The sequence below is a fragment of the Sarcophilus harrisii genome, chromosome 1 (assembly GCF_902635505.1).
Source record: "Sarcophilus harrisii chromosome 1, mSarHar1.11, whole genome shotgun sequence".
Taxonomy (NCBI): domain Eukaryota; kingdom Metazoa; phylum Chordata; class Mammalia; order Dasyuromorphia; family Dasyuridae; genus Sarcophilus; species Sarcophilus harrisii.
In genome coordinates, this window is record NC_045426.1 from 616,090,952 (window position 1) to 616,116,059 (window position 25,108).

The following is a 25,108-nucleotide window of genomic DNA, read 5'->3' on the forward strand; positions in this document are numbered from 1 at the left end:
ATAACTCTGAGGTATTGCCCCACATTGATCAGACTGGCTAATATGACAGACGTGGAAAAGGATAAATGTTGGAGAGGATGTGAGAATATTGGACCACTAATGCATTGTTGATGGAGTTGTGAACTCATCCAACCCGTCTGGAGAGCAAATTGGAACTATGCTCAAAGGGCAGCCAAACTGTGATCCAGCAATACCACTGTTAAGTCTGTATCACAAAAAGATCATAGCAAAGCACATACACAAAATATTTATAGCCCTTTTAGTGGTGGCAAAAAATTGGAAATTGAGGGGATGCTCATCTGTTGGGGGAATGGCTAAACAAGCTGTAATATGAATATAATGGAATACTACTGCGCAGTAAGAAATGAGGAGCAGGAAGATTTTGGAAAGACTTATATGAACTGAAACAAAGTGAAATGAACAGAACTAGAAGAATATTATACACAGTTCAATGTATGATTATTAACTACAAATGACTTAGATACAATGATCCAATACAATTACAAAGGATTCAGATTGGAAAATGCTACCCATATTCAGAGAATGAACTGATGGATTCTGGAAGCAGATTGAAACATACTCTTTTCACTTCATTTTTTAGGTATTTTTTTCCTTTTGTTCTGTTTCTTCTTTTACAACATGACTAATGTGAAAACATTTTACATGATTGCACATATATACTCGATGTCAATTGCTTACTGTTTTAGGAAGAAGAGAGAGAAAGAGAAAAATTAGAACTCAAAATTTTGTAAAAATGAATGCTAAAGGGGCAGCTAGATGGAGCAATGGATAGAGCATCAGCCCTGAAGTCAGGAGGACCTGAGTTCAAATCTCATCTCAGACACTTAATCAACACTTCCTAGCTGTGTGACACTGGGCAAGTCATTTAACCCAAGTTGCCTCAGAGGGAAAAAAAAAAAAAAAGGATGAATGCTAAAAATGGCCTTTACATATAATCAGAAAATTTTGATTTAAAAAAAAATTTAATCAACAATTTGAAGATATACATACAAAGAGAGCACCACTCCTTAATCCCTTAAAGTTTATATTCTGACCAGAGAGACAAGTAAGCATGAATATGTGTATAAGTACATATATACCCATTGCATAGACGAATGTATTTTTATAATATTTATGACTATATGATATATGTATGCATTCATTTTGTATGTATTTATATATATAAATATAGAGAATAATTATAAAGAGTAAATATAAAGTTAAATTACAAGATAATTTGGGAAGGAGGACCTTAGCATCTGAGGACTTTAGGAAAGGATTCATATAAAAGCTTGAGCTTGAGCTGCTTTTGGAAGGAAGAAGGATTCTATGAGGGTAAGGGGAGGGTGCATCTAGGAATGGGAAAAGGCAAGGAGATTGGAGATGGCATGGCATGTGTAAGGAACAAAGAGAAAGCCAGTGTGAGTTGGATGGTGGGGAGAAGAGTAATGCACAGTGAAGAAATGGGTTAGGACCAGGTTGTAAAGGACTTGAAAACCCCATCATAAAAGTTTATATTTTCCCAAAAGAGTGTCTCAAGCCTCTTGGCAAATTTGTCCCATTGCACTCTGCAAGCCCATTCTAAGCAGCAAATGGCCGTGGGGGAGCAAAGCGAAGCGGGGGAGAAGGATGCATGCCATTTCATTGTCAGCTGAGGACAGATAGGGAGGGAATGAGGGAATCTTTTCTGAGCTCCTGATCTAATGCTAGTATTACTTTAAAAAAAAATAAAAACAAGACTAATTTGTCTTTTTATTTTTCATCTAAAATGAAGTTTGTTTTTTTATAATTAATTTCCATCATCACATTTGGAAATATGGCTAGTTTCAGTATGTTCTTACTTAGCATTTAAGCTTTCATCATATTATAACTAATTATTTCACTTTTATGAAACACTCTGCAGCCCAAGCAGCCAGCAGTCCCTATGTGTCTGTGCCCTCTACCTCCAACCATCTCCCACCTAAACCTTGGAGTCCAGTGAGGTGTTAATAGAATTGCTTAAGAAGTGTAAAGGTGAATGGCACTGGATCTGCAGAAAATTACGCCTACAACTATGCACTAATACTTCACCAAGGAAGCAGATGGCATTCCATGCATAAATTATTATTTATCCCTGGAATTCCCCCTTTGCCTGTTACTAAATCAACTTTTTAAAAATTCTTTGTTGGGCCTGTGGCATCCTGGGGGCAGTTCCCAGCTTCCACTCCCTCCCCCACAGTATACCCTGCAAAGCTTATGTTAAGCAACTGTGAATTCAGAGATAAATTTCAAAATCTTAGGAAAGCCCTAATCGAATTTTTCTTTCATTTGATCTGTTTTAATTTATAATGTTATTTGTGTGGGTGTCAAAAGGGCAGAGTTCTTCTGCCTGAGGCTTACTTATCTTTCTATCTTTGCTAGCACCTAATATAGTGCTCAGCACACAGTAGATGCTTAATAAATGTCAGGTTGATTATAGACCCTTTGGCAGCAAGTGAAGCTTATGAATGACTTCTCAAAATAATATTTTTAAGTCATCCATAATGGAAGAAAATGTTTAATTTTTTTTTAGAAATTAGTGCAAATAAAGTGTAATTTTTTTCCCATTCATCTTCAAGGACCCCTGAAATCTATCCATGGCAGCAGAGTAAGGCATGTAGAGGCAGCATGTAAAGAGAGTTATAATTAATGATTTCCAAAAGAACATTCAAGGTGGAATTTATGCATAGAATGATCTACTTGGATGGATAGAAGGTTACCATTAGATTTTAAAGCTGGCAGGACTATAACCTCATTTAACCTTCTCATTTTCCCCAATTACAAAATCAACCAAGATCAGTACTTAAAACTAGAATCAAATCTGGATTCCAGTGGCAGCTAGGGGGTCTCTGTCTGACCTTCAACAACTCAATTTAACGCCCGGGTACTCATTTTCCTTATCTCTAAAATAAAGGGGTTGGAGTCCTCTAGGATGATTTCTAGCTCTAGAATTTTATGCTTCTCACCATTCGAATGTAGCTTCTTTAGGACAAGAACCATTTTTGACTCTGTAATCCCAAAACCTAGCAGACTAGCATACAATAATAGGTGCTTAAAAAAAAAAACTTGTAATTCATTTATTTATCTCCAATATTTAACAGTCACCAGTATTTGATAGACATTTAATAAATGTTTGTTTGTAATATGAAGATTTTTTGTTGAGAAAGACAAGAAGAAGAAAAAGAGATGAAGGAGGAAGAGGAAGAAGAAGGAAGAAGAAAAAAGAAGAAGAAGAAGAAGAAGAAGAAGGAAGAAGAAAAAGAAGAAAGAAAAAGAAAAAGAAGAAAGAAGAAGAAAAAAGAAGAAGAAGAAGAAGAAGAAAATTCAAAGGGGACATATATAGCTATTGTGCAATATCTGAAAATCTGCCATGCCAAAGAGAAATGAGATTTGCTCTGTTTAGCTCTAAAGCAAGAGTTCCAGGAGCAGTGGGAGGAAGTAGTAATAAAAATAATAATAATAATAAAAAAAGCAACTTTATACTTGATTTAGGAAAAACTTCCTGACAATTAAAATTGTCCAGAAGTGAAATAACTATCCTGAAGAGTTTGTAAGGTCCCTTTCCATGGAGGTCCTCAGAGACTATCTGACTACTTCTTGGGTCTGTTACAGTGAGAAGGATGCTTTCCTGGGCTGACTTCTATGTCTACAGAAGTCCCTTTCAGCTCTCAAATTCTGTGATTCTGTAATTGATTGATGAATAGACAGATTGATTCAGGCAAATTCAATTCAATTTTAAGATGTAGCCCTGAGTTTCATCAAAAGGTGGCCAGCCTATTGATTATGTGCCTCTGAGATTAGATAGTCTAGTCCTCAAATAGCAGATTTCTGGACCCCACTCAAAACCTTTCCAGCATAGTAGGACCAGCCAGATCTTCCCTGAAGCCAGGAGCTGTCCTTTACCTCTTTTTATTTCTCCAGCACTTAGCACAGTGGCTAGAATAAAAGAGGAGTTAATAAATGCTGATTGATTGAGTGATGGATTACCTCCACAGGCATAACCTTCAAGAATGCAAAGTCGCCTCCACATCACACTCAAGCATCAGAATATGACTTTTGTGCAAAATACATATAAACTGGAAATTAACAAAGGTCCCTTGCAAAAGGTATCTTTAGGGCTTAATCTTGAAACTTGAAGGGAACCTATGAGCAAAGACAATTGGATGAAATCATTTATGAAGTCTGTTCCACCCCTAAATTGTATGACTGTGAAGCCCTGGGAGGGAATGGGAACATTAAGGGAAAGAACTGTCCCCACTAAGAGAAAACTTATTCAACCCCCTGCCAGGAGAGTCACAACAGAACTCAATACCAACTTAAAGTGGCAACCTAACCTACTGAGCTTCCCCCCAAAAAAATACCAGCTCTAATAAGCACTCTGAAGGTAAAAGCCTTGTCTTTTTACCTGTATAGGTAGCCCTACAGTGCCTTACATTAGCTTTCAGCCACTAGAAATAAGGTATGAGAGCAAGAAAAAGTCATTTTTAATGCCATCATTTCATAGGAAAAACTAAGTTTGTGTGTGTGTGTGTGTGTGTGTGTGTGTGTGTGTGTGTGTGTGTGATGAAAAGGAACTAATTTGAGTCCCTTTGTAATTAGGAAGAAGGAAATGCAAAGAAGCTAGAACTTCAGCTCAAGATAAGGCTTGAATTTAGGGAAGACAAGAATCAAACAGGATGAGAAGGGAGGAGTTGAGACTGTTACTAATGGCAACAGAACCCCAGGGATAAGACTACTCAGAGATAGTAAAAATTATATTTTTATTTTTCTGGGAGAATAGACAGAGTATGGTACTCTTGAGTAGAATTGTAAAGCTCTGCAGGAAAGGATTTGCTGCTTGTATTTGCTTCCTTTTTTTTCCCCCTCAATAAAATTTTGTTGATGTCTTTTGTTTTCACATTGATTTAAGTTTTTCCCTGAATCTTTCCTCACTGGATATCTCCCAAATATAATAAAATATTGACTTCAAAAGAAAAAAAAACTCACCTTAATTAAATTAGTATATCCAAAAAACATAATCAAGAGAACATTGTGTAGAGTAACAGCAATATTGTTTTAGGAACAACTTTGAGCAAATAAGTCATTTTGGCAATTATAAATATCCAAATTAAGTACAAAAGACACATGAAGGAAGATCCTATCTGCAGCCAAGGAAAGGACTGATAAATAGAAATATGCATAGAATGATTTTACATATGTATCCATATTTGTGAATGATGGCAGACATAAGGGCAGAAGGAGGAAGAGAAGGAAGAAAAAAAGAAAAAAATTACATGAAAACTTGATTATATATTTAAAAGGAATAGCAAGTTGAACATCACTGATTTGCAGTTTCATGTGCAATCTTTTTTATTATACCATGTTATAGAAATACTTGTTTTATATCACAAATTAAAAAAATTTTTTAAATAATATGCAATCTTCCACACCATGGACCTCCCAGTACTGTAAAGTGAAAAGGAGGGAAAGGTATCTTTTTTCCATATGTCTTCTTTGGAGCCATTACATTTGCTTTTAGCTTTTAACGTTTTACATATGTGACACATTGTTATTATTCATTTTACTACCAGTAGAAAAATGTTTATTATATGTTTAACATTAAAATCTTTATTACTACTAATAATAGTAAAGCTAGGTTTGGGAATGTCCAGAATTTTGCCCAGGATTTCTTCATTCTAGAATGTTAAAAAGCATTGTTATTTTCAGAATTAAACACTTTTCAACAACCTCCTGGTTGCATAAAAACATAAAGCATGTTACTTGACCTCAAGGAGCTTACATTTTATGTAGGGATACAGGACAAATACAGAGATGAGTAAACAACTTTACAACACTATTGGCAGGACTCCTAAGGGCCAATTTAATAATTTAGAAAGTTCTTCAGGTAAAGGGAAAGATTGCCATGACTCTTCTCGGGAGATCAGGAAAGGCTTCAGAGAAACCAAGCTCTGAAGAAAGAAGTAGTAAATTTAGCTAAGTGGAGAGGAAAGGAGAACATGCAGGCAAGGGGAATAACATCAATAAAGGGACAAAGGCAGAAAATGCTTCTGTTTGGGTAGTTTAAAAGAAAAGTGTGGGCTAAGCTGAGTATGATGGGGTGATTCTAAAAAAAAAAAAACTATAGAGAGAGTTTAAAAGGAATAATTATTGCATACAAATTATTGCATACAAATGCATACAAATTATTGCATACAAATGCAAACATAAACATAAAATATTTTTATACCAATAAATCCAGATCTAAATAAATGAAATGATAGTTATTGTTCATGGTTAGACAAAGCCAATATATCATTTTAAAAATGACAATTTTACCTATTTATTTAATGCTATCCCAACTAAGTTACTAGAAAAAATTTTTACTATTAGAAAAAATAAAATAAAGTTCATGTGAAAGAACAAAAGGTAAAGAACTTCAAAAAGAAGCAGGAGAAAAGATATAAAGGAAGTAAGGCTCAGCAATATCAGACCTTTAATTATAAGTTGAGAGCATTGTTGAAGGATAAAAATTATTTTAAATTAAAATTTTCTTGTATAAATAAAACCAATGTAGTCAAAAATAAAAAGATTACAGAAAATTGGGAGAAAAAAACTTTCATAGATAAGGATATCTCAGACAGTATATGATTGGGTTGGAATATTGCTATATGTAGAAAATGGTGAGCTAAAACAAGATTATGGGATGATCAACTCTGATGGACTTGGCTCTTTTCAACAATAAGATGATTCAAGCCAGTTTCAGTAGATTTGGGATGGAGAGAGCCATTTGCATCCAGAGAGGACTATGGGGACTAAATGTGGATCACAACATGGTATTTTCACTTTTTTGTTGTTGTTATTGTTTGCTTGCTTGTTTTTATCTTCCTCATTTTTTTCCCCTTTTGATCTGATTTTTCTTGTGCAGCATGATAAATGTGAAGTTTTGTTTAGAAGAATTGCACATATTTAACCTTTATTGGATTACTTGCTGCCTGGGACAGGGAAGAGGGGAAGAGGGAGGGGGGAAAATTTGGAACAAGGTTTTGCAGAAGTGAATGTTGAAAACTATCTTTGTATGTATTTTGAAAAGTAAAAAACTATTATTATTATTATTATTTGCTAAGGCAATTGAGATAAGTAATTTGCCTAGGATCACGCAACTAGGGAACTGTTAAGTGTCTGAGACCAAATTTGGCTATATGATTTGGCTATATATTTTTAAAAAAGAAAATGATGAGTTGGTTGATTTATAAAATATTGAAAGACTTGAACTTAAGAAGGAAGATGATAGGAGAAAATAAGCACACTACAGTCTTATTTATGAGTACATACATATGTGTATGTATAGATATCTATGTATATGGAGATATATGTGTATATATATTTGTGTATATATGTACACAGACATAGACACACGTGTGTATACATCCACATTTAATTGTAACCTTTTTTAAGGTGGTGAGAAGAGGGAGAAGAAAAAATGAATTAAAAATTGCACAGCAGAAAACAAAAGAAAACCAATAAAAAAGCAAAAATAAAACTGGACAATTATGAAAATAATGTACAGTGTTTATTATACAGGTTTTCTTGAAATAAAAAATTGTTTTACTCTCATAATCTACTGTGTACATGGCAATTTTTTTCTTTTCTCATTTTGTATTTGTTTAAAATTTTTTAAATTACCAAAAAAAAAATTACAAAATGCTATTGTACCTACTAGGATGGAATCTTGGCTCTTGCACTTACAACCTTTATGACTTTGTACTGTTACCACACACGCAAAATTTGAGTAAGATGAAATGGTTTCTAAAGCCTCTAACAAGCCTTTCAAGCATAAAGTGAATAAAGTAAAGATGTTTAGCATAGAACAGATTTCATGGGACATGATAGCTAGAGCTAATTAAAAGCCGAATGGGAGGAAATAAGATCTCCATCATGGGAAGTTCTCACCCAAAGACTGGATGACCATATCAGGTTAGCTACATGAAGACTTCTTTTTCAGGACTGAATTACACTTTATCTCCACAAAAGTTCCTTTGATAAGGAACTAGGTCTTGAGACCTAGATTATTGGGGGAAAGGTGCAATTTTAGATTGTTTCAATTTAGGGATGCAGTGGGCCATTTAAGTGATAGAATAGGCGACTGAAAATATGCATTAGGAGTTTTGAAGAGAGGTCTTGAAAGGTGCAAATTTGGGAGAATTATTAAAATCAAGAGAATGGATGCGATCAACAAATGAAAGAGCATTCTATTCCATCTTTGTATCTCCAAGGGCCTTGCTTGAGAAATCACTTCACATTTTATTGAAGGGAATGGAAAGACTGAAAAGGAGGGAAAACATTTGACTGAGAAATAAAGGATACCTACATTTTGGAAGCAAAAAGTATAAAAAAGGGAATAGGGATGGGAATGGGGAACGGGCTGAGAAATAGGAGAAAACCAGGAGAGAACAGTATAAAAAAAGGAAAATAGGGTTTTAAGGAGAGGGTAGTCAATAGTCTTAATCCTACAGAAAGGTCAAGGAGAATAAGAACTAAGAGTGGGCAATTGAAATTGGTCATTAAAAGCCCATGAATGACTCCTGATAGAATAGAGTGAAAGACACTGCAACAGGGAAAAAGTAGATGGATGGAAAGTGGAGGCAATGAGCTTCCCAGAAGTGTATCTTTGAAAGGGAGGAGAGATGGGAACCCGGACTAAACTCCTTGCTCCTAGAGAAAAGTAAAGGGGCCAGGTTTTTAAATCACCGTCCAAATGGAGCATTTAAGCACTGGAAGAGAGGCTCTCCCCAAGGAAAACTTCTTAGCCAGTCTGAGGTCAGCAAGGGACTGTTGTCATTAGGACAGATGCTACCAAAATGAGCTGGAGGGAAGACCGGTCAGGGAACTGAAGTGTGGATGCAACTGTGATTTGCTGAAGTTTGGCACTTAGCTAACAATAAACCAAGCCTTTGAAGAAGTTAAACAAAGGAGCCATTTGTCCATCCTGTTGGCTACAAAGTAAGGCAAGATTGCAGTGGGAGACTGGGAAATAAAAGAGAAGGGAATGCCAAGAATGAGAAGAGAAAGGATGTGCTTCCAGAGAAAAACACTGGCTCGGCATTCCGCCTTGGAAGTGGATGGGTGAGAAAGGATACTGAATATACTTAATATATAACTTGAGAAAGGCAGGATCCCAGGGTATTTGGTTTGGTTTGTTTCTTTATCTCCCCCACCCCACCCCCAACTCCATAGCATTTGCTGACATGGGGTGGGAGGTTTTGGGGAGTTCTTTTATTGATGCAGTATGCTAGCAATAAAAAATCATTAAAAACTATCCTTTCCCTCCTCCCCTCCCCCTTTCCCTAAACACTCCCCATATTCCCAACCCCCAAGCTGGCAGGTTGGTGTAATGAACAAAGCACTGAATCAGGAGTCAGAGAATTCAAGCTTTAGTCTGGCTTCTATCTTGTCTTCTTGCTGTTTCTTGAATAAGATGCCCCACCTCCCAAGTCTAGGCATTTTCACTGACCGTCCCCCAATACCTGGAATTCTCCCCCTTCCACCCCCATCTCTGTCTTCTCAACTTCCTGGCTTCTTTCAACCAAAGCAAGTAACTATCCCTTTCTAGGTCATTGTTTCTTCCTTTGTAAAATGGGAGTCTGAAGAAATTTCTGGTTAGCACAGTACCTGGCCCTTTAATAGGTACTCAATCAATGTTCATTGATTGGAAAAAGGACTGGACTAGGGACTGGATTAGATCATCTTTAAAGACCCTTTTAAGCAAAGCATTCCTCAGTCTATATTTTAGCAGTCTTGGTTAAAGACTTTAAGATTTTAAGAAAAGCCGCAAGATTGGTAACTACTATTAGGTGAGGGGAGGCAGATGGATGCTCAATGAATAGAAGTTAGGGCTTGGAATTAAGAAGAACTGAGTTCAAATCCAGCCTCAGGCAATTACTAGCACCTTCCTTTGGTCCTGGAGAAGGAAATGGCAAAATACTCTAGGATCCTTGCCAAAAAAAAAAAACCTCATGGGCAATATTGACACGCTATGGTTCACAGGGTCATGAAGAGTCACATAGGAATGATTGAACAACAAAAACGTTAAGTGAGGGAGTGTTTGATTTTGCCTTCTGTAATAGTTCAAAACTAGCCTCAGATACTTATCAACTATGTGATGTGATCCTGGGCAAATCACTTAACTCTGATTGCCTCAGTTTCCTTATCTGTAAAATGAGCTGAACAAGGAAATGACAAACTAGTCCATCACTTTAACTAGAAAACCCCAAATGGGGTCATGAACAGTTGGATAGGACTAAATAACAAAAACAAATGTCATAAGGGGTTTCCTCAACTTATGGAAAATATGCTCAAATTTGCTGGTGAATCTCTTTTCCCCTTTGTATTTACAATGGAATAAAAAATAATCCATACCCTTTGATCCAGCAGTGTCTCTACTGGGTCTGTATTCCAAAGAAATCATAAAAAAGGGGAAAAAAACCCATATATATGCAAAAATGTTTGTGGTAACTTTTTTGTAGTGGCAAGGAACTGGAAACTGAGTGTATGCCCATCAGTTGGGGAATGGATGAATAAATTATGGTAAATGAATGTTATGGAATATTATTATTCTCTAAGAAATGACCAGCAGGATGATTTCAGAGAGGTTTGGAGAGACTTACATGAACTGATACTGAGTAAAATGAGCAGAACCAGGAGATCATTGTACATGGCAACAGCAAGATTACATTATAATCAACTCTGATGATCAATACCGAGGTGATTCAAGCCAATTTCAATAGACTTGTGATGGGGAGAACTATCTGTAGCTAGAGAGTGGGACTGAATATGGATCACAACATAGAATTTTCACCTACTTTGTTGTCGTTTGCTTGTATTTTGTTTTCTTTCTCATTTTTTTCCTTTTTGATTTGATTTTTCTTGTGCAGCAAGATAATTGTGAAAATATATATAGAAGAATTGCACAAGTTTAACATATATTGGATTCTTTCCTGTCTAGGGGAAAGGATAGGGAAAGAGAGGGAGAAAAAACTTTGGAACACAAGGTTTTGCAAGGATGATTGCTGAAAACTATATTTGCATATATTTTGAAAATAAAAGGCTATTATTAAAAATTAATAAAAAAATAAACTTTTGACTTTTTCTGAGTCTTTTAACCTTCACTGGTTCTATTCTTTTAAGCTAACATCCACGCTTTCAAAATTATCTTTCTCTAGGAGATGTGTACTGATCCTGCTCTTATCTTCTTGTCCCCATTTGTTGGAGTGTGCTTGACAGGTCTTACACAATTTGGAAGGATGTATGAAATTACAGCCAAACTATCTCAGCGAGCAACTTTCAGTTTCTCCCCATCCCCCAAGTTAGGGGTTTCTTTAGAAGTGTGGTTCTGTATCTGGAGCAGAGATGCTTTAAGGAGTGATACTATCTCACTACCAGTTGACACCCAATAGGAAACTCTAGGGAAGAGGGAGGGTCAGGGAAGGAGGTGGGCAGATATGCAAATAAGGGGGGAGGAATCTAGCATTGGAGTTTTAAAAAATACATGTCATACTTTCTATACTTTTTGTTTATGTGTAAATAAGAGAAGGTTTGAGGTAGATTTCTCATTCTTCCTGTGCCTCAAAATTCTACCTAAACGTTAAAAACTACTACCTGAAAGAAGGTTCACCCACTTTATTAAGCTGTTGAAAATAATGTCTCCTTGCCTTTGCTTAGTAAGTGAAAAAGGACTTTCAAATAATAATAAGTAATTCACAAAAACATAGTATTTTAAGGTTTTCAAAGAGATTTTCTCCCAGCAACCCTGTGAGTTGGATAGCACAGATATTATTATTCCATTTTTACAGACAGATGCTGTGATAGTGGAAAGAAAACTGGGTCTTACACCAGGAAAATTGAGATTCCATTCCTTCTTTTGGACATATATTGGCAGAATGACCTGGGCAAGGTTCGATTTGTTCTAGACAATTTTAACACTATAAATTGCAAGAGAAAGTGTAACTCCCATTGGTTGAGGAAATTCCTCTCCTGGAGAAGATGTTACCTGCTTATGTTCTAGAACCAAAATTGCAACCCACATCTCCTGATCCCCAAGTCCAAAGCTCTTTCCACACCAACTCTTGCGAGGATAAATCATTATTTCTAAGATATTGGAAGTTAGAATGTCCTCAGTGGAGACAGTGTTCTCTTCCCATGAAGAAATCTTAACCCTATTGATAAGAGCAAAGATCAACCTTTAGATTTTATAGTATTTGGAGCTAAAAGGGAACTCAAAAGGAGTCATCTAGTCTCTGATTTTACAATTAAGGAGCCAGAGGTTCTCATAGAAAAAAATACCTTTCTCTATTACCATAAAATAATCAGGTGGACTAAGCAGGATCTGAAGTGTCAGATCTTCTGATGTTATATGTTTTCACTGGACCATTTTACAAATGAGAAAACTGAGGTCAGAGAGAGTGTTCTGACAAATGTCACATAGTCAATAAAGGACAGAATTTTAATTTTCAATTAGAACTCAGATTGTACAAATCCCAAACCAATGTTTTTTTTCCAATGTTCCATTTTTTGCCTTCCAAAGGCTCAAGAAGTCTTCAGATGCTGCTGACAATAACATCAGGATCCCCCTGAACAAGTGGACTCGGGTCTTCTAATACATGAGGGAAACCTCCATTCCATGTTTCATGACAGGTGACTGATTTCTAAAATGATCATTGGGATGAAAACTAGAAGCTACAACATAGTAATCACACAGCTGTATCTTAAAAATCTTAAATCTTAAAATCTAAAATCTCAAAATCTCAAAAAATCTTCAAAGCAGAATTTATTTTTGTTTACATGTGACATGTTGAAAATGCCAAGCCCCTTTGATCAATAGTGCGGCAAGGCCACTGAATTTGGGGGACCTGGTTCAAATTTCTGGTTCTTACTGAGATCTGGGACAAATGACTTCACTTCTTGCCCACCATTGGTTCCACTATGAAATGACAGAGTTGGAAGATAAGCTCTAAGTTTTCTTCCAGCTTTAAATTCTATAGTCCTGAAAATGTCACACACAAACACATAAAACTCCAAATGACTACCATTCATCTGCAAGATCAAATATAAAATCCTTTGTTTGACATTCAGAATCCTTTGTAATCTAGCCCTCCAACCTTTCCAAGACAGTACTCTTTAAATCCAGTGACTCTTTGCAATGTCTTGAACAAAATACTGCATCTTCCAAGACTCAGGCATTTTTACTGGCTGCCTGGAATTCTCTCCCTTCTCAAATCCATCTTCTGACCTTCCTGGCTTCTTTCAAGTCCTAAAGTAAATCCTACCTTCTACAAGAAGGCTAGTGCCTCTTCAAATGTTTCCTGTATATAGTTTGTCCAAAGTTGTTTTCATAGTATCCCAAAATACCATGAGTTAGTTGGATTTTTTTTGGCCTTTTTTTATATTCCCAGCACTTAAAACAATACCTGGTACATAGTAGGTGCTTAATATGTGTGTTGAATAGCTGATTGAAAACTAATATAGAAAGTTACATTGTCTTTGCCGTTGTGAAATACAAAATTTTAATCTTCTGACAAGGTTACAACTGATTACCACCAAGTCTTAGCCAAAATACATTTTGGAGACATTATATTCCCATGAACCTCCACATTCACCTTGCTCTTCCTCCCAGATCCCATTTTATTGATTTTTTTCTTTAAAATTAAGTGGCTCATCTTCAGTAAAAAAACAAAACAAAACAAAACAGACCCTTATTTCCCCTCCCCACTCCAATGTTAATGGTGTCTCCATTTACATAAGAATGTCTGCAATGTATATACATATTTAAACAGTGACAAATTTACTTTGGGCCTTCACAAATTCACTACGGTTTCAACAAAAAAACTAAGTCATCTTCACATTCACTTGAAGACTATGGAAGCTTCTCCCTCAACATTCTGAAAAATGGGTATTATTATACCCATTATATAAATGAAGAAAGGAACGTTCTGAGAAGGTCAAAGAATAAACCCCAGTTGCAGCTAATAGGTGTCTGAGCTAAGGGTTTTCCTAAGGGATTTATATCCCAATAACAACCCTGAGAGATGTGCCCATATTTTACAGAGGAGGAAACTGAGGCAGGTAACAGGGAAGAGATTCGCTCAGTCACATACTAGTGTCTGACACAGGGTTTGTAATGACGTTTTCCTGACTCCGTGTCTACCATTTTTTCTAAAGTGTCACCTACTATGGAAGCAAAAAACCCTATTGTCAATCCAAAATCGATTCAAATCCTGCCAGGGACATCCCTAATTGTCCCACCTCCTGGTTCCAGTTTAAGCTCGCCTATAAAATGAAGAGATTGGGTTAGATAGCTTTGCAATAGATGATAACTTGTAAACCTCCTTGAAGGAACTGGGGGGAAAGTGGGGGGAATTAGAAATAAGAAAAAAGGAAGCCATGTTAAAACTATAGTGATTTGGGAATTGTTTTATTTGGGGGGGGAGGGGCTGGACTTTGGAGAGTTATTGAGGGGAATTAGAAATAAGAAAAAAGGAAGCATGTCAGAACTATAGTGATTTGGGAATTGTTTTTTTGGGAGGATTATTGAGGGGAGATTGGGGGTCTCTCTCCATTTTTGGGGGGCTGGACGTTGGAGGGTTATTGAGGGGAAAATTTGGGGTCTCCATTTTTTGGGGGGACTGGACTTTGGGGGGTTATTGAGGGGGGATTGGGAATCTCTCTCCATTTTGGGAGGCTGGACTTTGGGGGGTTATTGAGGGGGGATTAGGGGTTTCTCTCCATTTTGGGCGGGCTGGACTTTGGGGGGTTATTGAGGGGGGGATTAGAAATAAGAAAAAAGGAAGCATGTCAGAACTATAGTGATTTGGGAATTGTTTTTTTGGGGGGATTATTGAGGGGGGATTGGGGGTCTCTCTCCATTTTGGGGGGGCTGGACTTTGGAGGGTTATTGAGGGGGGGGATTGGGGGTCTCTCTCTCCATTTTGGGGGGGACTGGACTTTGGGGGGTTATTGAGGGGGGATTGGGGATCTCTCTCCATTTTGGGGGGCTGGACTTTGGAGGGTTATTGAGGGGGGAATTGGGGGTCTCTCTCCATTTTGGGGGGCTGGACTTTGGAGGGTTATTGAGGGGGGAATTGGGGGTCTCTCTCCATTTTGGGGGGGGACTGGACTTTGGGGGGTTATTGAGGGGGGATTGGGGATCTCTCTCCATTTTGGGGGGGCTGGACTTTGGGGGGTCATTGAGGGGGGATTGGGGGTCTCTCTCTGCCCTGTTGCCAGGATGCGCTACAGGTAAGGTTCCCGCGGCAGGTGGAAGGCGGAGGGTTCAGGCTCAGCCAGCAGCCCCTCAAGCGCCTCGCGTGCGTGCGTGCGTGCGTGTTCCACGTCCCCCACCTGCCCACCTTGCAAGGGGAGTGATGGACATCGTTGCCGAGGACCACTGATGGATTAACTTTCGCTCCGTAGGATGCGGCTGGGTGGGTGTCTGTGAGCTACTCCCTCTCTCGCGTTTAATCTTTCTCTTTAGGGGCGGGGGGCGGGGGTGACAGTAATAAAGGGATGGAGGAGCGGCCTTACCCTAAGAGTCCCCAACTGAGGATTCAGGAGAGCTAGGAGAGGCCTGCGTCGGCCGCCCCTCCCCCTCTCGGTTGGAATTAAAAGGCAGGCATCTTGGTTGCCGGTAGAGGGCACAATGACTTCACGTTAGCTCGCTTCTGGCTTCAAGAAAGCCAGGGTGTAGTCCTGGAGGGAGAGAAAAGGCTTCGCAGGCTTCTTTGCATGAAGGAGCACCACAGCCTGGGTGTGTTTCAGCAGCAGACTGTCACTTTGGGGGGCCAAGTGAAGAGACCCTCTCCTTTGGGGAGGCGGGGGGCGGGGGAAGTCATTCATTAATTTGCCAGCTGAACAACGATCTACAAAGTTTAATTTAGGGAATAAAAAAGCTAATAGGGCATAGACTCCCCCGGCCCCAAATATCCCTTTTCCTTTCGGATGAGAAAGTTTGCTAAAAATTCCTGGGGTGAAGGGAGCGGAAGAAAAAGGTTGCTCCTGGTGAATCTTGATGCCCGGATTCCCATGGGTTATTTACTGCCAGCTTTTTAGGAAGAATCGATAGCCCACTCCGTCCATTTTATGTACTTTTCAAAGATTTAAGGCTTTGGGATTTGGGTGTTTTGGGGTTTTTTTAAGATTCGGTGAAGTGGAAATTGCTACTTGAAATTAAGCCAATATTGAAATAACCTAACTCCAGCTAAGTGGGAAAGGAAAAAAATAGGAGCTCCCTTTGATATTGAGGGAGAAGGGGAAGGGGGACATTTGAAAAAAAAAAAAAAATCACAATATAAAGATGAAAAAAAGTTCCAGAGAGGAAAACATCAGAAATCGGTAGGGTGACTTTTCCGGCAAGGAAAGAGTTAACGGTTTTGCCTTCTCACCCCCTCTTACCCCACCCCCGGGCCGCCTCCCAGTGCAGCGTCCACAACTCATTCGATTGCTGGGTAGGGGCTGTGTCCGCGGCTCTCCGTCGGGTCTGGCAGTCCCCACCCTCCCAGTGCGCCTTCCTTTTCCCTCCTTCAGTTTCCCCAAATCCCTGGGAGCCCGGGGCTTGGACAGAGGAGACTCGCGCTGCGCAGTAGTGCGCAAATAGGATCTGCAATTCTTTAATAAACCCGAGACTGAAATCAGCTCTTTCTCGGGGGGGAGTCCGGGGGGAAGGTATAAGATTTAAACTGAGGAGTCCAGTATTCTCTTGGGTCAGTCCCAGTCGCTGCTTCCCTGCTCTCCCCCCCACCCCACCCCACCCCCGCCCGTCTCAGATCCCAGATCCCCAGAGGTTCAAGACAGTCCCCGGCCTTGCATTGCCTCTTCCTCCGGATTGGTTTGGGAGCTCTGGCACAGGATCTGCTGCCTCCAGCCTGGCGATGCCGGGGGAGACTGTCCATCGATTGGAGAGGGTTCCCTGGGTCGGAGGCGCCGAATCGTTTTTCTTTCATTATTGCGATGCACTTAGTGCATCGATTGAACAATAATGTATATTATTTTAATTTCCCCCTCCTCCTTCACGTTTAAATGCCATTCCCTAAATGTTCTCCTTTCCCGAGACTTAGTAAAACTGCAAACCCGAAATAAGCCGTACGCGGTGGGTCTACGTTTTGTGTTTTGCAAATCGTTCAAACTCAGCTGTTCTGTGAAGACAGTCTGGAGCATGAATGAGAAATTTAAGACGGAGGAAAAGCCTGTGTTCCTAAATCAGGGAGGAAAAAAAAGGAGAGAGCAGGGAGAGTTTTCACCTCTACACCAAAATGTAAAATAAATAAAGACGTTAATCAGATCCATAGTACCATCCTATTATATTCTAGGAGGCTTACTTAAGGGTAAGCCTGCCTTTCGACTCTTCTGGTGAAATAGCCACTCCCCTACTCTGGCTGCAGTTTAAAAAAAAAAAGGAAAGCGGAGGAAGAAAAAAAAAATCCCCTTCTTGCAAATCCCCGCCCACCTCTGCTTTATAATGCAAGGGTCTCTGGGGCGGAAGACCCCTTGGCAGCAATTCTCCGCTTGGACTCCAAGCCTGCAGCGGCGCCCCCCAGTCTAGCTCTTCCCCTGCTTTCTCCCCGTCCTGACCTGACTGGAGCTAGCTTTCCCGGTCTATTTGCAGGGACTACGGCCACAGGGGCAGAAGCTCCGGCTCCTCCTCTTGGATCTCTCCCGTACTAGGGAAGCCTAGGTTTGGCGGGAAAGATAGGCGGATGGATCTGGCCTTGGTGGTATAAAAGCCCGGTTTTAGACGCTTTATCTGAGTGTCTCTCCAGTAATACGAGAGAGTGGAGTAGGATAGGAGAGCGGAGGAGAGACAGACAGGGGAGCGAAGAGAGAGGGGAGCGCTGTGAGAAGGGGGATCTTCTCTTTCTACTAGCCTCCCCCCTTCTTTACCCCTCCCTCCTTTCCCCGCCCGCTCCCCCTCCTGACGCTGACTGCTGCAACGAAGAAACTTTGTATTGCATTGAGACTCGAATACTTTGCATTGGAACTTACAATACCGAAGGAGAAAGACTCCGGCAAAGGAGTGAGTGGATTCTGCCTGTGTACTGATACCTACGCTTCGATCCTCTCTTCTTAAAGGCGATTCACCCTAATCGAAGAAGACCTGAATTCTCCCCGACTATTTGAATTCCTGGTAAGTACAAGAACCTATTTTTTTTTATTTTTTTATTTTTTTTTAAATATTTCGCTAATGATGAATCCTTGGCTTTTTTTTTTTTTTTTTTTTTTTTTGAGACAGGGGTGCTTTTTCTTTCTCTCTGCCTTGTCTTTCCTGCGGTGACACTTTGGGGAAAGAGTGGTCCTGTTGAAACCGGGGAGTGGGAGGGAGAAAGGAGGAAGAAGCCAGGACAAGATTTGGGGTGAATTGTCAAGATGAAGGAGACATTCGAAGTAGCGGGTGTGTGTGTGTGTGTGTGTGTGTGTGTGTGTGTGTGCGCGCATTCCTGATCGTCTCGGCATTTGGACATTTCTTGTGTATGTATAGAAGCTATTAATTTAAGGGCATTTCTGTCGTTTTTTGATTTTTTTTCCTTGCCTTTTTTTTTTTTTCGTGTTGGAGGGGGCCGGTTGGAGAGGATATAATATTTGGACATAAAGCTCTTTCGGCTTGTAGTCGAAATTACATATTGCGTGTGTGTGTGTGTGTTGTGTGTGTGTGTGTGTGCTTTGTGCAGCCTGACTCTTGGTGAGAGAAAGGAGGGTATTTAAATTTCGGCTTAGCGCATTTCTGACAGACACTGCGGCTCTCCCCCGACCGGCAAATCCAAAACTACGTTTAAAAACTCCCCCACCTCCTCTTCTTCCTCCTCTTCCCCTCTCTCTGTAAGCAGTTAAAACTCAGCTTTTTTTTTATTATTATTATTAAAAAAGATGTCTAGAGACTTATTTTAAACAACCCGGGAAGGGGGAGTGGGGGAGAGACAGTTTTTGGATGGATGTGCGGAACTCCTGGAAATCATTTGCTCTGAGAAAAGACCGGGTGATCCCTTCCCCAGACGGCTCTTTTCATCCCGCCACCCCCGAGTTTTCCCCCCTCACCCTTGCTTTTTTTCGCTGTGGGAGGAAGGGGAGACTTAGCGAGCTGAATGCTTTTCCAGAACAGCTGCTAACCCACCATCGCCACCCCCCACGGGATGGTGTAGCGAAAGGACACCGCCACCCCACACATAAAGACAATTTTTTTCTTAATTTTTCTGTTGTTGTTGTTAAATTCTTCCTCCCGGCCCCCTGGGCCGCTCTGGGCGAAGAGCTAGCTGGAGAAGGGGGAAAAGCCGGCAAAGGCTGGTGGCGGGGGGTATCGAGGGGGTGAGGAGGCGGAGAAGATCGGATAGGAGGAGGCGCCGACTGGGGTAGGAGGAGGAGGGGAGAAGCCGGCGAAAGCGTTAGTGGGAATGGGAAAGAGAGCCGAGGGGAGCCCCTTAGCCGGGGGCGGGGAGGAGGAGGAGGGAGGCAGGGAGCGAAGGAGGGGGCCGGAGATGCAGCTGCCAGCCCCGCCGCGCTTTTCTCCTTCTTCCTTCAGGTGGCGCAAAACTTTGCGTGGATGGTTCTATTGGATCCCACCGCTGCCCCCGCCCCCTCCCCAATTCCCCGCCCCCAGCCCTCCGAAGGAGCCGGGGGAGGATTCCGCCTTCCTGGAGGGTTAGGAGCTGAATCCCCGGGGCTGGGCTCCCCATTGTACCCGCGCGGCGCCCGGCGCAAACCGTGGCCACCCGCTGGATCTCGGCGCAAACTTAGCCGGGCTTAGTTGAGGGAGAGCAGCCGACTTGGCGCCGCGTATGTGCGCGAGCTGCGTCGCGGGGAAGGGGGCTCTATTTCATCCCCTGCATTGTGGACTTTGTGCCTGGGGATCGGGAGGCTCGCGCTCGCTGCGCTCTCCTCGGAAGCGGAGCCCGCATTAACTCGGACTCTCCTTCTCTCTCCCCCGTGTGTTTCCTCCACCTCCTTTGTGTTCGCCCCCTCCCCACTCCAGGCGGGCAAGATGCCTCTCAGCGCCAGCTCCCCCAGCAAAACCTACGACTATGATTACGATTCGGTGCAGCCCTACTTCTACTTTGACGAAGAGGAGAACTTCTACCAGCAGCAGCAGCACAGCGAGCTGCAGCCGCCGGCTCCCAGCGAGGATATCTGGAAGAAGTTCGAGCTGCTGCCCACTCCTCCCCTGTCCCCCAGCCGCCGCTCCAGCCTCTCCTCCTCCTCCTCGTCTGCCGGCGGCGGCGGGGGGGGCGGCGGGGGGGGCGGCGCGGTGCCCTCCACGGCGGACCAGCTGGAGATGGTGACCGAGCTGCTCGGCGGGGACATGGTCAACCAGAGTTTCATCTGCGACCCGGACGACGAGTCCTTCGTCAAGTCCATCATCATTCATGACTGCATGTGGAGCGGCTTCTCGGCCGCGGCCAAGCTGGTCTCGGAAAAGCTGGCCTCCTACCAGGCCACTCGCAAAGACGGCTCCTGGGCCTCCCGGCACAGCGCGCCCCCGACGCACAGCCTCTACTTGCAAGACATGCACACGGCGGCCTCCGAGTGCATCGACCCCTCGGTGGTCTTCCCCTACCCGCTCAGCGAAAGCAGCTCGCCCAAGCGCTGCCCCTCCCCGGTCTCCTCCTCCTTCTCCACCTCCACCTCCTCCCTGATGTCCTCGGTGGCCTCCTCCCCCCGGGCCAGCCCGGAGCCCCTGGCGCTCTGCGAGGACACGCCGCCCACCACCAGCAGCAGCAGCAGCAGCAGCAGCAGCAGTAGCAGCAGCAGCAGCAGCAGCAGCAGCAGCGACTCGGGTAAGCTGAGCCCCGGGACTGGACTTGGCGCCTTTGTCAGTGATGGGGTCCCTGTAGTGACCTGGCCCTTAGAATGACTTGGAATAGTCCCCTACTGTTCCTCAAAAGCCTGCTAGCTGCAGCTGAATCACGCTTCAAAGAAAGTTGGAGGGAAAAGAAGTTTTGAACAGTAGATTTAGGTAAAACTGAGTGTTTTCCCATGACCAATTTTTTTTTTTTTTTTTTTTTTTTTTTTTTTTGGATCTCCCCTTCTCTCCTTTGGAATTTCATTATTAACGGACTTAATATCTTTCCCACCCTGCTCAAGATTTAATGCATTATAAATGCTGTGCTGGGGAGAACGAAGGGGGATCCGAAAGGGGCGAGCTAATCGCCCTTTTCTATTGTCTTAATAAATTATCCCCTTACCCCTGCCCGGGCAAAACTAATTCGCCCTCCTTTGAACCTGTGAGATGGTAAGGGTTAAGGAGGAGGAGGGGCAGCAGTCTGGGTGGTGCTAGTGAAAGTGACTAAAGTTTGAATGGGCTGGGAAGTTGGGATATTCTCAGCCTATTTCGAAAACTTGAGAAAGCAGTTCAGTGCCAACCCCGGGCCTTTTTTTCTTCCTCACTCAGAACTTTTTGGCATAACTGCCAATTTTTTTTTCCCCTTTTTTCTACTTCCCGTAAAAGTAGGGAGGTGCTGTTATCATTTGCACTGCCCAAAAAGGGTGCTTCGTAAAGTCCCCTTAAAATAGGAGGTGCTGAGAATGTTTTACTCTGGGTGTGTCCAAAGCCTCATTAAGTCTTAGGTAAGAATTGGCATCGTTGTTGTGTTCTGGTAAATTGTAATTTTCTTGTCTCTGCTGTAACCCCTGTTGTCATTTCTTGGCCTTTCTCTCCCTTTGGAGAGTCATTGGTCTTTAATCTCCACTTCTTTGTTAGAATCTCCCCCTTTCTTTGTTAACAAATTTGGTATCATCTATGAGGTCCACCTACCAAATACAGCATATTGGCTGCTGTTCCTGGGCCAGTCAGACCCTTCTTAAAACATCCATCATATTTAGAGATAATGGGAAGAGAGAGAAGGATGAATGAGCCTTTAGAAGACATGACACAATTCCTGTGTTCCCTTTGTGAACTAAATGCTCCTTTATTTGTAGAGAATTCCACTTTCAGATAATGAATTAATTTTGGCCCAAAGTTTAACCAAAGGGCATTCACATCTTATTTCAGTAAGTTCGTTGGGAAGAAATTGTTAACCAGATGATTTCTATTTGTTGTCTTGCAGAAGAAGAACAAGAGGATGAGGAAGAGATTGATGTTGTTACAGTTGAAAAGAGGCAGCCCTCGACAAGAAGATCAGAATCCAGCTCCCACACAGCTGGAGGCCACAGTAAACCTCCCCACAGCCCCCTTGTCTTGAAGAGGTGTCATGTCCCCACCCATCAGCACAACTATGCTGCGCCCCCCTCCACAAAGAAAGACTATCCCTCTGCTAAGAGGATTAAGTTGGACAGTGGCAGAATCCTCAAACAAATTAGCAACAACCGAAAATGTGCCAGCCCCAGGTCCTCAGACACTGAGGAGAATGACAAGAGGAGGACACACAACGTCTTAGAGCGCCAGCGGAGAAATGAACTGAAGTTAAGCTTCTTCGCCTTGCGAGACCAGATCCCCGAGTTAGAGAACAATGAGAAGGCCCCCAAAGTTGTCATTCTCAAAAAGGCCACAGCTTATATCATATCTATCCAGGCAGAGGAGCAAAAATTGTCTACAGAGAGTGAGCTGTTGAGGAAAGAACAACTTCAGTTGAAACTCAAACTTGAACGGCTGCAGAACTCTTGTGCATAAGTTATAAGGGTGGGTGGGATCTTTTATAATTTGTTTTCACAGAGACTCATTTAAAGGTTCATCTTGTAGACGAGCAACAATTAATTAAATATGAGCAATTTTGCCATTGCATGACATGCAAACTACACAACCTTGGCCAAATTTTGAACTGAAAAGTTTGACCATAACCTCTAAACTGCCTCAGTTTGTGCATAAAGAATACTTTTTTTATGCTTGTTTCCTTCCCCCTCCCCATGTATTATATCGATTGTTTTTTTTTTTATTTAAGTACATTTTTCTTTTTAAAATTGATTTTGATATTGCGTTTTAGAAAAAAATAAATATTTGGCAAATATAATTTCGCCAAATCCTGAGTAGCGTTTTTTTGCTGTTTTCCTATATTTTCACTATTGACATAAGTTGACTGACTAATTAGGAATCTGGAGCTCTGAGTTCTCATCCTGCTTCTCTGATTCTAAATAGCAATGTGACCATGAAATAGTTAAGTGAGGAGTGGGAGAGGATGAAATTGAGATCCTACTGAAAGATTTGCGGTACTTGAACTACTTTTCATGTTCTTTTCTGAAATGGGTCAAAACATAGAAGCCCTTGGTTCCCAGGTCTAGAAGACTGACTTACAGCTGATAAGGAATGAGGATGAAATCAACTGGGCAAGATGAAGTTTGGTATAGAGAGGAGCAAAGGGGTAGAACTTGAAAAGATCTACAATTTTAAGTTAGTAAAAAATGTATACAGAGTAACTGGTGCTTTGTGGTGTTGTCTATAAAACACCCAGAAGATAAAAATCCATCCCAGATATATTGCCTAAGCAGTCTTCTGAGTGAGCAGTTGTAGTGAACTGATAACAATTGAGTTTTTTGACATGCTTCTGATGCTGGCTAAAAAATAAAGCGGAAAAAAAAAAAAAACCTATTACTCGAGTATCAAATTAAAAAGATTCATATGAGACCTGAGTACGAAGCCAGGGCTTTTGCCCCTAAAGCCAGGTATGTTATTTTAGTTATGTTTTTAACTTTATCTGGTCCTGTTTTCTAAATTCTAAAGTGAGAGGATTGGACTAGGTAAATTCTTAAGGTTAAAAAATTCCAGAATTTCCAGTCATTTTAGTAAACACAATCAGAATTTGTCAATTATCCTTCCTACCTTAATTGTTTGGATTTTAGCAAAGTGGAGTCTAAAAAATCTGGTTAGTAGAGTTGCTTGAAAATAATGACTTCTAAATTGAAAAACATCCCCACCTTCCCAAACTACACCTATGGTATTGATTTAGCTCCTAACACTCTTTGAATGCTGCTCAAGGGTGTTTAAATACTTAATTTTTCCACACCCATTTCCTTACCATCCCTGGAGTTGGAAGGACCCAAGTTCAAATTTGGCCTCAAGACACTTAACTGTGATTCTGGCCAAGTCGCTTAATTCTGATTGCCTCTAAATAAATAAATATAGTAAAATGAGGGATTTGGACCTGATCTAGTCTTAATTCCTTCTGTGTGAATGATGTTATCAAATTTTTGAAGTTCCCCTTTCAGCTACTAAATAACATTAAGAGTCTACCAAAGTGCTAAACACGAGCTAAGTACTGTTTGCCTATAGCCTGCCCACCCGTTATTTCCCAAGACTACTGTTCATTGACTTCATTTTCACCCCTGCTTTTCTTGTCAATCAAGCAAGAAAGCGTTTATTAAGTGCCTACTGAGTTTCTGACATCAGTGCTAAATGACAATCACCTTTCAAATAGATATAACTATTTTTTCCATCTTTTCCTGGTTTCAAAACATCCTTTTAATACCTTTAAATATTTTTTCCTGAACTATCTCATTCCAGTTCTTGATCTCAACACTGAAGGAACCAAGTCACACTTCCGACTGAGAGATAGCATGGAAAGAAAGCACCTAATTAAATCTCCTTTTCTGCTCCCTATTAAACATATTAACCTCATTTTCTTCATGTAAAATGAGGGAGGATTGGACTAGATTACCTCTGAGGTTGAAATTCAGCTTTAAATTTGGCAGATTTTCAATTCAAAAGACAGTTTGAATTTCAATTCAAAACAGTTGAAAGTGTCTAAATGAGGATCCAAAACCTTAACTCACAATTTGCCTGTTTCTTCCCATATGTTCACTTGGAGATAAAACAAAGGTAACGCAGTATAAAAGGGAGCAGGTGTCACTTTTTTATCATTGACTGAGGACTAGCCAATAAAATAGGGAAAATTCCACTACTTCTCCCAAGCCATCAGGAAAACACTTGGTGGAAACACATCTTGGCTCTGTTAATTGTAGGGAAGTGTTCCAATTTCCTAATAAGCCTATCTTTATTTTACCCAATTAGGGAATGGTCTTGACTACAGGCCAGATGCCAACTTCTTACCAGAAGGGCAAGGCTGATTTTGACCATAATACAAACTGGCCCTCAGAGCCACTCCAGAGTCCCAGGGGTTTATAAGCATTGTGAAATCCTTTAAATAAC

General features: G+C 41.2%; 1 protein-coding gene across 1 annotated transcript; it reads left to right on the forward strand.

Annotated features, from left to right (window-relative positions):
- The first annotated feature begins 17,507 nt into the window (after positions 1-17,507).
- Positions 17,508-22,956, forward strand: MYC (MYC proto-oncogene, bHLH transcription factor). The gene is made up of 3 exons (XM_012541815.2): positions 17,508-18,169; positions 20,006-20,807; positions 22,077-22,956. The coding sequence occupies exons 2-3, from the start codon at positions 20,015-20,017 to the stop codon at positions 22,637-22,639; spliced, it is 1,356 nt and encodes a 451-aa protein (XP_012397269.2). The 5' UTR covers positions 17,508-18,169; positions 20,006-20,014; the 3' UTR covers positions 22,640-22,956.
- The last annotated feature ends 2,152 nt before the right edge of the window (positions 22,957-25,108 follow it).